This window comes from Helicoverpa zea, chromosome 1 (genome assembly GCF_022581195.2).
Source record: "Helicoverpa zea isolate HzStark_Cry1AcR chromosome 1, ilHelZeax1.1, whole genome shotgun sequence".
Taxonomy (NCBI): Eukaryota; Metazoa; Arthropoda; class Insecta; order Lepidoptera; family Noctuidae; genus Helicoverpa; species Helicoverpa zea.
The window spans coordinates 4,077,228-4,093,600 of record NC_061452.1 but is presented as its reverse complement, the minus strand read 5'-3'; the positions used below and the strand labels follow the sequence as shown (position 1 = coordinate 4,093,600).

The 16,373-nt window shown below is 36.8% G+C and overlaps 1 protein-coding gene across 8 annotated transcripts in view; it reads left to right on the top strand.

The window, feature by feature from the left end:
• LOC124632155 (guanine nucleotide exchange factor DBS-like) overlaps positions 1-16,373 on the top strand; it is a 72,240-nt gene that overhangs the window by 11,375 nt on the left and 44,492 nt on the right. The window contains exon 1 of one of the 8 annotated variants that reach the window (XM_047166862.1): positions 3,161-3,354. The exons of 6 other annotated variants lie outside the window; for them this stretch is intronic. In XM_047166862.1, coding sequence (XP_047022818.1) covers positions 3,303-3,354 — 52 coding nt within the window. In that variant the 5' untranslated portion in view covers positions 3,161-3,302. Of the gene's footprint in view, positions 1-3,160; positions 3,355-8,310; positions 8,417-16,373 lie in introns of those variants that run through there. One more of the 8 variants, XM_047166856.1, reaches the window with a different exon arrangement.

Below are 16,373 nucleotides of genomic sequence, written 5' to 3'. Positions count from 1 at the left end.
AAAATGGCTTTCCCTTATGCTAATATGGAAAATCAACATAAGGAAAAGCATGAATGAAAATCTCGATGATCACAGGGTAATAAGATGTTGGTTGATTGATAGAGTAGCAAAGTTCATAATCAATGCTTGGAAGTTAGTAGTCAATAATTCTTAAACAGCGATTTCAGGAAATAAATAAAGTGCTAAAACCGACGATGAATGTATGTTTTCTCTGATAGGATCGGTTGTCTGGGCGTTCCTAATTCCATTTATAAACGGTCACCAAACGTTATGACTATTATTGAGTTTGCCTTAGCTGCACTCAGGCTAATAAACTTTCGTGTGGTATTTTAGTGCAGACGTTCTAACGAGTAATCCAATCAGAGTGTACTTCCTAGACGAGGTTCAAACGGCTGCGAATGCGAAGGTGTCGCCACGTCGACTAACATCCTATAAATAGAGATGCGTTTTGCGTACAATTTAAAGGAAAACATTGCCGGTGGTCTTAAAGATATCTAAGTTATAGTTAGTAGGAACAGCTGCCATAAAAGGGTCCGAGGCATCTTCCGTAATGAACACTTAAAATATAGAACTTGTTTTCTTCGATTTTGTTCTGAAAGTTAGGTAGGTAGAGCTCACACTTCGATTTCTACAGTACCATCTTCTGAGTTTAGGATCCATAAAAAGACTTCACGACTGACGATATACCTAAATTGATTTTCCGGTTTTCTTAGGCAGTTAAGTTTCGATATAAGCTGGTTCAAGCTAATCTTTTTCCTCGAGACAAACTGGATTTACATACCTAGGTGTTTAGAACAATACGACATCAGCAAATGAAACGGATGCCATCTAAACAGTATCTAATTTGGAAACACAAACAGCCGTTAGTTTTCCTTATTTTCCTAGTTGCGCTCTCGTATATTTGTTTAGGACAAACATTTTCGTGATATTAAGACGGATAACATTGATGACAGTATAACATTTTCTTTAACAAATAAAACAGTAGTCAGATAAACAATGTTGGGCTGTAGGAATATTAAAAGGCCAACGTAAAATCACGTAAAATGCTGTTTCATTTTACCGGACAATGGTTCACGAAATGTTTTATGAATGCAAGTATGATTACTTCTTAGCTCGGAAATCTCGGGATGGTACTGAAAGGTCTATTTCTCATTTTGTTTTTTAAATATTTTCCTTGCATTCCATTTTCTTGTGATAAAGAGCTTATTTCGGGTCCTAATCCTTGAAAGTTTGCCTACTTATGTGTAAAGTAAGAATATTATTTTCCTGGATTGATTAGGTAATTAAACCAATAATTTACAGCACATTACTAGAGAACTAGGTAATTGTTATTTTTTTTGAGCATTCATCGTAAATCATCGTCTGGTTGATCTCAAAAAGGTTGTATTTTCACGAATCAGCCGCAAGTCATAAGAATCGACCTAAATGTTCAGCTTAGTGCCCCGTTTGTGGGCGATGTACTAACTGCAATTTATGATCTAGAGTACTTAACACTTTATACACCATTGCAATCTTTAAACTCAATATATTTCAAACCTATTTACATTCATGAACCCATTTATTCCTCATGGAAGGAAATTCTATATCGAGGAAAACATGCCTCTAATAAACATATATCTTCTATTGGTTCATTTGCATATCAAAAAACTCGGTGGCTCTATATTCCTTTGCTGTTTCAAGGCTGTACGTGTGCGGGCTCTATTTATGTAAATTATTATAATTCTATTGAAAGTACATACTTCGTTATTTTCCTCCATCATATTGTTTCATCAAGAAAGTATAATTTAACTACATAATTATATACTCGTATGTTTTAATTTAACTGTCTGGGTAAAATATTATTTTTTCCTTGTCAAGGTCCTTAAACTTTGGTGCAAATAACTCGCGTCTGTTGGGTCATAAGTTAAATCTTGAGGTTCTGTAAATTATAGTAATTGGGTCGTTCCAGTTTTAAAACTCTTGTATTTCACAATAGTTTTGTTTTGGCAGTTTTCCAGATAGGTTTGTGATAGCGCAGCATTTTATACCATGGAAGCCTAGTGCGTAGTTTTGCCATTCTGAATCCTGAAGAAGATTATTTAGTTCATGTAAATTGAAGTCCTTCTATAGATAATATAATTAAGTCAATAGAAAAAGGTTTTACAAAATATTTAATCTTCTAAATGCCTATCCTTATCGATGTGGCTACTTACAGCTTTTTGAATCTACACTTATTTATTCTATTGGTAAAGACTTCTTATTTGGAGCCGAGAGATAACTCAACATGCCAACAAATAGCCATTGCGTGAAACAACATTTATCATGTTCTATTATTTATTTATGTCTAAATAAGGTAAAATGTTACTTGTTTCGATGTAACCCACATGGTGTTCACCGTTCAATCTTCAGTTATTTTCAAGAATTTTCATAACATGAATACCTATGTTATTAGTCTCCCTCCATGATTTAATAATTAATTGTCACAATGCACGAGTTGGCTGTTTATAATAACAACGGTGCCTTTACAAGGTCTATCATTATACTGCAATCACTTTCATATGGTTGCTTCTGCTTCCTGGTGGCTGATGAACAAGCGTCGCCAAGTTCAATTTGTCATGTTTGTACGTTCACAGTTCATCGAGCGTTTACATACGAAACATTTTAAACTAACGGGCTCACTCGATCATAAAATTTTTGGAGGAATAACATTTTATACACGAGAGAGTTGTATATAAAATTAAATGCTGATATTTGACTTGTATGTTTACCTTACAAAAAACTCTCGAATTGTAAAATGTTAGTATATGCTAATCAAATCCATCGTTTTGCAATAAGACGGCTTCCAATAAACTGTTCCAGTTTGGTTTCTTTTGTGTCCGTGTATTCACAATGTTTACAGTATTGCAGAGCTCCTTTGTTATAATAACAAACTAATTTTAAATTAGCGGTTCCCAAAACAGTTTACAGTTGACAGTCAGTGTGGAAGTGTGGTCGAGCGCGCACCGCGGGAAGGTAGTTCGTTGTGTGATAAAGTTATCGTTGTGACGCTATAAGATCGGCTCTAATCTGTGTGTGCATTTCGTCACATGCAGATTACATCACATCTCACGCGTCGCATTGAGTGTAGATGTAGGGCGGCGCGGCGGGAGCCATCCCATTGCGGAAGGACGGCCGCGCGCTCAGTACGCGCTCTGTTGTCACCGAAGAATATCCGATCCGCACCATTGCCCCACGCGGCGCGAACCTACGGATTTTGAATTTCGAAATTCTGCCGGCTCCCAACACAAGTGTTTTGTGTCACATGTGATAGGAAAACTAGTGATATGAAAATACGGTTCGAGGTGCCGAACAAATTGGAGATAACGTTCGGAAGAGGTACATCGTGTTATGATATTTTGTGTTTTTAATTGTCAGTTATAATGTTGGTAATGCAGACGCTGTCGAAGCTTATGAGAACAGGTAAAATGAACACCTTCATTAAATTATTATCTACCATTCTGTGCATTATTTTAGTTTGCCTAACCAGTTTTATTCAACTTTGGATACACGAGTGTCGAGTGAAACTGGTTACCGGTCTTTTCGTAGTATTGGTGCATCGCAAAGTTTTTAGCCAAAAGTTACTAGTGTTTGTTTTACCACTCTCAATAGCCCTTGCATTTTATTTAATCGGAAAGAAAACTTTTAAGGTATTTTCAAAACACCGTCGTAACGAAAAGATTTTATACCTCACCTAAACTCATATCCTTAGAAGGGTTGTTGACTGAAGCGAAAACGAGGTTTTCGCAAAATAGATTAGTCCCATATTATACGTAGAGCATTACAAGTATGTAAGCAACGTAACTCGTTTAATAGAATCTATGTAAAGGCTTTGTAAGCGCGCGACTATACGCGCCTACGCTATGTAATGCTTCCCTTTATAATGTTAGATTTGCTAACCTCCCGCCACAGGTACGCGTAGGGCTTCAACCTGAATTATTTGCTTGAATAGTTTAGCAATAAGTCAATGTACTTACCTATGTAGTTATGGTAAAGGGCTCTGAATGACCAGACCTTTGACTTCTATGCAAGATTTATGTCAGGAGTTGGGTAAACATTTGAACTCGAGTAACAGCTGCCATATGGGATGTTTGCTTTCCAAAAAGACCGGTGAGCGGCCAGGTAACTGTGTGACGATCCCTTGACAGCCGAGCCATTAATAGTCGACGAGCCACTTATTCAAAAAGCAATATCTTAGGCTCACTTGGTGTTACTGGGGAGGAAATTTTATTTATATATTTACATTGATGGTGAAACTAAGTAGGAAGGTACTTAAATGGTATTAAATATAGCACCGTGAAGCATTGTCACCTACTTCCCTAGAAGGACCCTTCTAGCATTGAAACGTGGACAGCTGACAACGGTCTTTTATTCATCGTGGTACTCATATATGTCGTATATAAAATTCCAGAGTTGCTTTGAATTCTGCAGATAGCAGAGATGAAGCCTTGAAGTTTCGAACAACTTATCAAAGCTTTGTTATGAAAGTAAAACTTTCCCATTAAATTCCTGACTTATTACCTCATACCTGCTCTTCATTCTGATGTAAGCGGTTCACAGTTGATGTGAAAGCTTATCTACGTTTGAGAGCTGTGGCTATCTGTCGCTTTGTAGTTAGACTGAACTGTCATACATTGCGGCCATCCGCGTTTCAGCTCATTGTTGAATAATTGAAACACCGACTATTCTGTTTGAGGCCCTGAGCCGTGGATTTTGGATCACTGTTTCTGCTTTAGAACAAAACGGCGCATTTGATATAATGTGATGATGTTTTCTTTTAGCAATTGATGTTGAATATCTGTCTGGAAATTTCATTTATTTTTTAAATGGTGTCTGACAAAATTACCAAATAAAACAGAAAAAGAAATGGTATTCTCTTAAGACAAAAATAGACTTGTTGATTTCTATTGGATGGATGTATGCTATAGAAAGTAACGGCAGCCTGACTCCCCTGTGTATTCGAGACACTTAATTGAAAGTCAGTCACTGTGATGCATCATGATGAATCATCAGTCCTCGAACCATTTACGACCCTAACGTGAGAATTGGAATTAATAGTCGCCGTTTTATCAAATTGTACTGATTCGCTTACTAATGAGATTGCGTGTTTGCAAATTATTGCACACGGCAATCAACACATTTTCATGTTAACTGACAGTAATGCAATACTGGAAACTGATAACATAACAAACACTAAAATTGGCAGACGACAATTTCATTTCGAAACGACGCAACGGGCATGCGATGTCGAGTCGCGTGAACAAAAAATCTGGCCTGGAATTTTGCTACCAAAACTGTAATTAAAACGAAACAAAAAACCTTGATCGTATCTGTATTCCGTGTAAGGTCAGGAACATGTACCAGGTTGTATAAAATATGCTGTATGACACACGGCAGTGGACACAAAACTTGGGACAGAACTACAGACGTTATCTTCACATTGTGCGCTGATGCGACCCTGACTTAGATAGCTAGCTGCGAGTAGTTCGCAACGCATCGTATCGATCACACGCGACTATCTAAATGTAAATAACAACACTACGCACGAGTACCAATAGGGTAGATTAGATCTAATCACATGTGGATACATACGGCTATTCAAATTTTGATTTCAGTGACTGGGATCCACAAAACACGACTTGTGATCCATGCAATACTTTGATAACATTTAATTAATGTCCCAGAAGCTGATTTCACAATGGTCTGGTTGCTGTTGTCACAGAGAAATTCATTTATTTAGCCAACTAGATCAACTGAAAGCTATTCATTGAATTTCTGAGACCGAAATGTGATTAAACCGGTTGGACAACTGTCTACTCATATTACATTGGATGCCCGTTTCGATTGCAAATCTTATTCTGCCAAGCTAAAACAATTCTCCTAAATAAATTTAGCAGTCTTTGAATTGTTTGCTTGATTCAATCACCGACTTGCTTCTCGCTATTTACTCAATTCGATTTCAAATTAAAGGAAACCATCTTGTAACTGAATCCACAGAAAAGTAACAGAAACTCGTTGGAATTTTAATCCATTAGAATCTATTGAATAGTGAGTGTGTACCGCAGGGTATTAAATGAACCGACATAATGTTTAGACCTCAATAGAGTGGTGTAGCGGTCTCCAGTCCCTTCTGTAGCTGTAGTATCTTTTGTTCAGTTCTGAACGAGAGTTTATTATTTTTGTGGTAATTTCATTTTCAAAATAAGTCAACATCAAAAGATTTTATTATGCATCACCATACTTTTGAGTGTGCACTTTTAATTACAAAGAAGATGATTTAGTGAACTTCCCGTTGTTACAAGTGCGCAATGGCAAGGTCGAAGTCTGTATGACAATGTGCGGATGCTCAGCAACACTACTGCGCAGAGACACTGGCTTCCAGCAAGGACAAAACATGTGTCATCTGTGCTAATATTACCAGTTTTTGCAAAAATATGTTAAGCATTTAACTTATACCGGAGTGAAGTACCTAAGTCCTGTCTTTACAGTCTTTATTTTATAGAAAAGAGAAAAGACGACTCATGTCTCTGATAAAGAAATCGAAAAAATCCAACATTTAAAATCAGTTACCTACTGTCTCGAAGTGTTGTGCAAGTTTTAAAGACGCAGTAAAAGCATATGGGTTAAGTATGTTACTCACAGCTGATGAATTTACAACCTGTCATCGTTGGCAACGTTTAAACGTAATTGTTTCTACTGCTCTACTGACTCAATCGTTGGAAACTGCCTATCGAGGCACTGGCGGGCCGGGATTAGGGACGATAAAAGTATTATTCTCTGATATGATATATCAATACAGTATGGCATTTGTTTTTGCTGGAGGGGAAAAAATGCCTGATATATTCAATGCAATTTCTGTTTTTTTATCTGAAGATTGGAAATCTGTTGTGACTCCTACTAAGTGAGTGATATAAGGATAACGAAATCGATAGACTACTGCCACTAATAGAATGTGAAGAATTTAAATTCTACCAAAACGTGAATTGGTACATGTTAAGCAGATATGTAACCAATAAAACGTATTCCTTGAAAACTTCAGATTATTTAGAGTAAGATGTATGGAAAACCAAGGGTTCTCCTGATGATCTCCTGATGAGCCACGAATATGCTCACTTTTGTTATGTGCACCAATCGTTTCCGGATCCGTCGATTGTTCCCCGGGTGGCATAAACTAAATAATAAATAATGTTTTTATTCTCATATCAGCCCGATTGTTTGGTTGGCAGACATGTTTTTGTTCAACCCTATTGAATTCTGTGCGTTGATTATGGGCTGCATACCTCTAGGTGTCAAGAAAAAGTGTATCAATAGGTGCAGTAGGTACTATGAGACAAGCTAGACATAGGACTTGCTAAACAATTGAATCTGTAAAAAAATCTTTTGTTCAACAGCTAGGATCGATATTGTACCGAAATTAGCAATAATTAGTTTGACGATATTGCAGGATCTGAAAATGCAGATCTTACTACCTAAACGATTTTCTGATCGTAGCTTGAACCTTTCATTTTTTCATTCATGTTTAGTCGTCGATGCATGATGTTCGGGCCTGTGGTTCATTACCACGTCTGTCAGAAAGTCCAGCTTAGTTAAAGATCGGTGTTCCAGTCTGTTTGCCTGCATTCCGCAGCACGCTGGCCCCGTTTGCCTCGCCATCGGAACCGAATCATTCGGATGTCTGCCTACATTCCGACCGCGTTCAATCAGAACTTCTATTTTTTGTGCCAGGCGTTCTTTCACAGTATTTACTAAAAAGTTCTTTGCCTCGATCGTAGCTTACCTACATTTTTCATTCATGAAACATTGCTTCCTCTGAATCATTTTTGCACGTTCATTGATAGTCTAAACATCGATACTTAAAAAATTACAAACATGGTTGCTAATCTCATTTAAACTGGTAAAAATGACTCTATACAGCATGCCACTAACTCAAAATAACCGACATCAAATGGAAAATTCACAACAGTACAAGAAAGAACCTTTGAAAATCTCTAAATGCGATAAGAATATTCCATCCGCAAACGCTAAATATTTCATGATAAAACTGACAGATACTTACGGCATAGTTTGTACAAAGATTTACCCAATCGAACATCCGACACAGAAATCATCTCGTTGTGATCAAAGGTTTATCTCGATTGAGAACTGATGATAGCAAATGCTTTACGATATCGGCTGTCTGTCAGTTTCGGTTCAGCGCGCGCATTGTGCTGTGCGGAGCGTTCCGAGTACCTTATTGCTTCGTGATAAAGCCACGTGCGTGTGACGAAGTCGAATGTATGTAAAAAAGGTCGTATGTCAAAGGGTGATGTGATGTCAGAGCGTGACAACGCTAGTGTCAGTGTGGCCGCGAGGGGCGCGTGCTGCCGCGTGCGTCGGAGTATGCAGTGCTTCGGATTCCAAGGTAATGCCATTAATTACTAGCGAACAAACGCGCGCGACCAACACACGACATAACAACACCTCGGCGACGCTCGTAATCGTATACTTAAGTGTAGTTCAGCGAAATTTTCTGACTGCAGGAACTGCGCAGTCAATTTGTTTTCAAACATTGACGATTACTGAAGCGTAAAATCGATTTCCCGCTTAGTTTTTGGGCCCACTGGCGTTATATACTCGATTCAGCGCTATAGTGATTGAAGAGTAAGACATCTTTAGATGCACGTTGATAGTCAGAAGGCGGGAAGCGCACAAGCCTGCGCACGCGCAGACGGATGTGTCGCATTGTGTTTCGCGTGTGGGTTGCCCAGATGCGACTGAGTTTCTTTTTCATCAAGACCGAGAAAATAGGCAAGTGATTATGTATTGCTTCTGTTAGTTTTTGTTATTCTTTTTGTGTGTACGGTTGCGCCTCGAAATTACGCGTGTGAGGTTTTATATGTGAAACTTATTCAGTGTGTGTTGTATCGTGTTACGCTCGAACAAATTGTATTTTTTTAAGTTTTTATAAGGTATATTTTAAAATTAACGAAACCTTCTTTGGTAGAGTTACTTGATTGTATGTATATACACATGGCCTTTGACTAGAGAGGAACTATTTCAGGAATTTAAGGAAGGTTCGCAACGAATATGCGTTGAGTGAAGTATACAGTAGGGTACCTAGTTATGTTTAATACAAAAGAGAAGATAGTAGGGTATTTTATAAGTTGCTCTGCGGATATTATGTGTTTGTTGAAACAGTGAGTACCTATGTACATTATATTGTACATAGATACAAGTTTGGTAATAAATGCTAGTCCCTCACCAATCCCTTATTGGGTATAAGTGAACTGTATTTGCATTACCTCATTTAGTTATACAAAGAGAAATACTTAATAATGAATAGATAAGACAGTAGACATAACATATTTAACGCAATGGATTTAATGTACAAGCTACTTTGCTTTTGATAAATGGTAGAAATACAACATAATAATTGTCCTAAGCAATGTTAACAGTTTTCCTTGGGCATAGTAGGTAGGTCCATGTTTTATTTAATCAGTATTGCTTGATTGAACATAAAATAAATTTTACTATTTTCCTCCGTAACTTAGGTTTTTTTTTGTGAACTTTCCTTATTCACTTACTTGTATTTAAATGAGAAGTGGAAACGTTTCTGATTCATATTCAAGTTTTAACTAAGTATTATTTACTTACTAGAGACTTAACACAATCCTTACCACTAATACATAAGCTAAGTAGGGCTTCAGAACATTGGACAATTTATCTACCGCTTAAGAATAGTATATCGATTTACCTATATAGCTGTTTGCACATTATAATATTTTCTATTTTACATAATACATTCATTCTCAACAAAGAAGAGGTAGTTCCGTAGAGGATGTGATTGAAATACATCTCAGCGAGATGCGACTGAGATAACCGGATCACTGGCTATTGTTACACATGTATTGTGACGTTTATATCGTTCATTATATTGGCAAATTCGTTTCTCATAAGACAGAATCGATAATGTACAACATTTTTTGAATAATTTGTTTTTTTGTGTCTGACTATTTTATAAAACAATATTCGTATCCCTTGGGTTTGAACTTGGCACACTTAACCTGATTTTACGAAAACCACATCCACCAATGCAGCACGTTGCAACTGATTGATAGCTACTGCATTAACACGTAACGACCAACGGAAATAACTACCTTCTGAAATGTTAGCGGTACTCCTAAAATCCTATCAGAACAAAAATAGACGTAACGTTTGCTCCAATTTCTTCGTGTTGTGTAAACCACAAATCTTCCTCAGTTCGTTAGCCAGATGTAGAATTATAAAAACATAGGCTGACATAGATTGCCTAGACATATATGTTATAGACACGCACATTATTACGTCAGCCCGTTAGCAGTGTATTGATAGCATTCACCAGATGAAATAACTTTATCTCGCCAGGGGGTAGAGTAAGTTGAGATAGTTTGGCGGGTCAGTAATAGGAAGCTATCACACGAAAAACGTTTTATTACCGAGGATATAACTGTAACGAAGTTTTCTAAACGCGTAAAGAAAAAGGTTCGAACCTACTCAAACACAAACATAGAACTATTACAAATAAAATTCGGTTCACAGAGAATTTTGTGGACTGGATCTTAAATAGCTTTCATCAAATTACCACTTAATCTGATGATCGTATCATCAGAAACTCTGAATGTAAGAACAACCAGATCAGTTAAATAGTTATACAAATATTCAGAGAACATAAGGGCTCCCGGGTTTAGATTGCACCCCGCATATCAATGAGGTCGGAATGGCAGTTTAAGAGCTCTTTGGCCCAGGCCACAATACGGACCATTGATACGATGCTGACGACGCTGCTTGCGAAATATCTACCAGCTGAATAAGCTGAGCCTCAAGAGCTGTTTTTGAATATTGAATAAACTTATTATTGGAACAGTAAAGGCCAGTGACTCCAATTCTTAATGTCAAAGAACTCTATTTTGCAATTAAAATCGTCTTCTTCAGATATTAAATGTTGGAGAATGTCCACTTCTAATTGAAGAACACGCCTTGCTGTACATTTTGTCTCATAGTTATGTATCTTTGATTACTTTTCGGCCAGGGTGATGGTGATTAGGTGTCATTAAGGGCATGACGTGGTAACGATATTACTGTCCAAGTAACGGGGACATAGATAGGTAATTGAAGACTCGAAAATACTTGAACGAGATGCTCTCTTGTCTTGGAGAGCTCTCATTATCTCATCAATTAAGATCAGGGATGTAAGCCGTAGACGATCAACTTTAATTACCCAAAGGATGTTCGTATCCTTTGACGATGTTATCTGCGACGAGAACAAAGGTGACCTAATACTCTCTACAGTTTGCGAGGCCGTGGGAATTTGCGTTATAACTGGAAACATTGTTGTTGCAAGTAACTTGAGTTTGTAGCCAAAGACGAACGTATACCTAGGAAGATTATACGGTAGGAATACTATGTCTACAGCAACAAAGTGGAGCAAAGTGCTATTGTACAAAGAGATTGTATATCCCAACTGCATACAAATTGCAGTCTGGAGAGAAAAGAATTTAAAAACATTTGTATATGCAAGGATCCTGGTTACTACGATTAGAATAACATGAGAAGAAACTCCCATAAGTATGTACATATGTATAGAGTCGATTAAAGCATGGTCATTGTTCTCGTATCTTAATTTCCCTATAATACAATGCATGATGTATGTAGAGGAACATCATCTTTGTCATTACTACGATCGAAATCCCGGTTCTGATGGGTTATTCGCCATTATAACTGGATCTAGCATATTGTTACAACAATGTCTATTTGAATATAACGCTCGGACCATTAGGCTTGCGTATGTCGGAGACTCTAGGTGCCACATATTGCGGAAGTTATTCCGTATTGATGGCCGTAATACCAGGTACCGAGCAGAAATTCCTCAGGAAATATTCTTATGCCGATATTTACATAGTATTAAATTGTCGGGTGTCGTCCAACATCGTCAGGTATTGGACTCCTTCAACCGTATATTACATTCCACCTGAAGTATATAAAGTATTTCGTTCTGTGAAAACATGTTGACTAGGCAGAACGCCATAAAAAATCGGTACTACGTGATAAGAAAATCGTGCGAAGTGGCAAAAGTAATAAGTTTTATCGAAGTTTAATGAGTGTTTTTCTAGGAAAAAACCGCTATTTGTTGAAGTTGTAATTTCTTGAAGCTATCAATTGTTCTGACATTGACCTTGCAGAGGATCATTTGAAGTGTTATGCAACAAATGAGCCGTATGTCTGCTTCAGCATTGTTGGTTTCACAATAAATACCTAATAACATACTTACGATGTTTTATAGTGTTATTGTTTTCTTGCAAACATGTTTTTGTATTATTAGCTTTATATGAAACAGTTTGGAATGGGTAACGTTCCAAGAACACTTATGTTTTCAACGGTGACTTCTAGGTACAATCAATACTGAAAGTGAGAACCACAACGTGACTCGGAACATTTTAGTATCGTTTACTTGTATTTAACAAGCCTACGTTACATTACTAAAACTTTATGTAAACAGATGTTATCTAAACAGTGTTTCTGGTTGATCGCAAGCTGTTCTTACGTGGATATTTGTTTACCATAATAAACAAACATTACGCATCTGTTTTGTGAGTAAATAGTGTTTTCGTGATTTCACTCACACTTCCTAAAACGAATGTAGCTTCTTTACAAGGGCTTGCGTTACATATAATGTAAGACTAAGGCATAAACAAGAAAACATTGCAATATTTCTAGTGACACCTCTATTGTCTCTAAGAAATATGAATGTTGATGTTACATGTTTTCATTCACGTGAACCCTGAAACAATGGGTGATAATCATATGTTCTCAGATTCACGCTCGTCTTGACAGCTAAGTATTTTTCATGCTACGTTCTAAGTCTTAGAGCAAGCTGTAATCTCGTCTGCGCTTTAAAGCTAGAGGTCGTATAAACAAAGCTTGTACCTATGTTTGATTTCGTTTTATATTTGTATTCTAATATCTTCTCCTGCGTCAGCACTTGCAAGTAATTTTTCCTAATAACCCATATTTGGTGAAGAAGCTTTTGTGGATACATTTAAGATGCTAAAAATAATGTAAAATTTGACACATTTCCGCATTTATCTCATAAAATGCACATAAAATCGTGTGTGTAATCTTTTGTTTGAGAACTTGCAATTCTTCGCGTCGGCTCGGAATCAATTATCTTGACCTTTGCGCACGAGTCGCGCGGTCGACGAACTCGCATTTGAATAATGACCGTTGGCAATATTATGAATCGTTTGCACCTTTACTTGCCAGACTTTCAACCTTTATCGCAGCATGTAGAAAATAAGTTATAAAAACTTTTTAGATGCCCATGGAATGTATTAGTTCCGCTGTCTGAGAAAAATTAAATAAATATTAAAGAAAGTCAACCACCATAATTAAGATTAACATAGTTACATCTTAGAAGCGGTATATTTTAATGTAATTTAGGAAACGAGACAAAATTCTAATTAGCAACGCGGCTGCGTCGGTCGGTACCGGTTTACAAAATCTCCGGGCGAATAAATTTTCCCTTGCAGCGGTTATTCATTCAAGTTTAAATAATGCTGTTGAGGTTTAATTTTGCGCACAAAATTAGCATACAGGTTTTCTTGTAGTAAACAACGAACCAGCGAAGCGGACGAGGTGTCCGGTATGCCGTTAACTTAACACCTACAAACAATGAATAATGATAGCAAGGTAAAGAGACTAGTATACATTTAGGTCTTGGTTAAGTCAGAACAAAGACTGAAGTGGCAACATGATTCTGAAGAAAGGGGTTTTTTTATCACTGGTATTAGAAGTGAATGGTTAACCGTAGTAGTCTGGATCGATGAAACATGTTATGCTCAGAACAATTCCTGTTGTTGTCCAAATTCAGTCAGTGACCGTATCTCTAATGTAAAGTATTCTGATCTAGTAAGTGAACCATTAGCAGCTGCGGTCAATGGTTACCGCGGATAGATAGAACACAGCTACTATACATATGATATCTTAACAATTGGAGCTGGGAATGCTAAAGCTTCATTTACTATTGTATGGTATGTTCTCACAAACAATTATAAACTATTGTATAGTTCCCTTGGTTATGAAATAGACCAAAGAAATAGGAAAGGCAGAGGCCACTTGGGCCTAGCTAGTTAGAACAAAGCCTTTCAAGTCTTTCTCCGCTCTATCTAATGCTTCCTGAAGTGCCGAGCTACCTTTGAGCATGCTTCGAAAATTGGGTCAACCTTATTTCTTCGCTAACGTACGCCTTTCTGTCGTATGTCTAGACTAGGAACTTATTTACGTACGTACTTATTTGGAAGACGTTTCGTGTCTTCAGCAACAAAATGTAGAAGTAATCAAAAGTTTTGATTAATAAAGAAAATGTCTTACAGATTTTCATAAATGCTAGGCCAGCCAAATTTTGTTGGCAAGGTTCTTTAGTAAAAGCAAATTAACTTTGTAACTTGTAATGTCTTTGTAAGAAGCGTCCAAAAAAACATTAAACTACAGAAGCCTTATACAAGAAAGTTTCCCGATGTAACTTAAGTCAGTAACCCATAAATGGTAATATATTTCATACAAATTCAGCTGAAAACTTAGCCCGCCTAGAAAATATGTAGGTAGCTTTTGTGCCTAATAAGATCAAATTACCTATGCTGAGTGAGGGGTTCATTTTGTCCGGCATAGGGCAAACATATTTTTGGCTGTAGCTCTATTGTGAACAGTCTGACTGGTTGATTTAGCTTACTGGTCTGCAGTATTATCATAAACTAGCATACTCGTTGATGAAACTGTTACACTGTAAAATGATACTGCTACGCAAATTGTTCTAGAATTTATTTGCACGTGTGTATTTACGCAGCTACCTAAACACTCGTTATAACTTGGAGTTTTTTATTCAGCAAAATTCCTTGACATTAAACCTTGACTTGACTTTGATGGAGCAGTAACATGAATAAGTGATTTCCTCGATGCTATCAACATAATTATTACTATTAGATCGAGGCATGCGACAAAAAACGCGAATCACTGTTTCCTCTTACATCCAACACATTTTACGATGCTATTAAATGACCGAGGAACTTAAGCACGATTGTATTAAATAAATTCCTCCATCTTGATAAATCCGCCGTGCTGTAGGTACCTTAAGTCCTTACAACCCTGTACCCCATAATTAATTGTAAGCCATCACGCGATCGCGCTTTTTGTAGCTAAGTTTTATACAGATTGCTTACACAGCAATTTGCTACAAGGATAAATTATTATAATTTATTTAAAAACCTGCTTAAATTCGACTCCGAAATCGAAGGCTAGTACGACGAACAATATTTGCCCAATTTTTTGAGTGGATTGAAACGCTAAAAATGAATTTACTTTGCCCTCAAAGGTTTCATCTCTAGATTCATCTTAATTTGCGAAATTAATCAAAAGTGATCGAGTGTTTTTGTTTCGCAGCATTTTCGTTGCGGCACTTACTTCGTAGCCTAGATTTAATATACAAACCAATTGCATGATGATGTGACCACTAATAACTTGCATGAAGATGCAGTTTTTATTCTAGGTCCTCTTCATAAACATACATTAACAATATTATAATCCTTAAAAAGTTATCAAGTTCTCAATGATTTGAAAACTCTAATGAAGCAAACTTTTCCACTACCTGGTGATTTAAGTCGACTTGACTCGGAGCAAAACGAATCCTCCAAGTTAACTCGTTAGTGCTCCCAACTCTTTAACTTGACGAACTCATTAGTCAACCGGATATTCCAACATTTATAATTTTTGATACGCAAACTGTAATTAGTATACCGGAGTTAATTTTTCGCAACGTAATCTTCAGACTTAAATGTTTTCTTGTCGACGGTATTTTTTTTAGTTTTGACGTATGACGTAAGTTGTGTAAAAACATGATTTATTATCAGAATAGTAGTACCTACTAGTCCTATGTTACATGGAAGTTTTCCACTTCGTCAGTGAAAACAGTCCCTACTTAATTACTATAAAAATGAAATTATTTTACGAATCATACTTACTCAATCAAACTTCTTTCTGTTCTTGGAATACTTTTGAGTGCCAAAATTAATTAATGAAGAATTCTGCCCAATATTATAATAATCCCTTTAAGATTTATATCACATTACACACACATACATGTTATGTACTATTGATACATATTGATCTTAACAGCAGTCAGCACTCATTCATAGTAAGATAATGAGATAATTGGCATGATGACATTGTAAGAGATGACCGATTCCAATTTGATCATCGGATACTTACAATATCTAGTTTTAGAAAAAATGTTAGGTACGGAAACGAGACATCACACGAAAGTAAAACGAAAAGCAAAGTTATTGTATCTT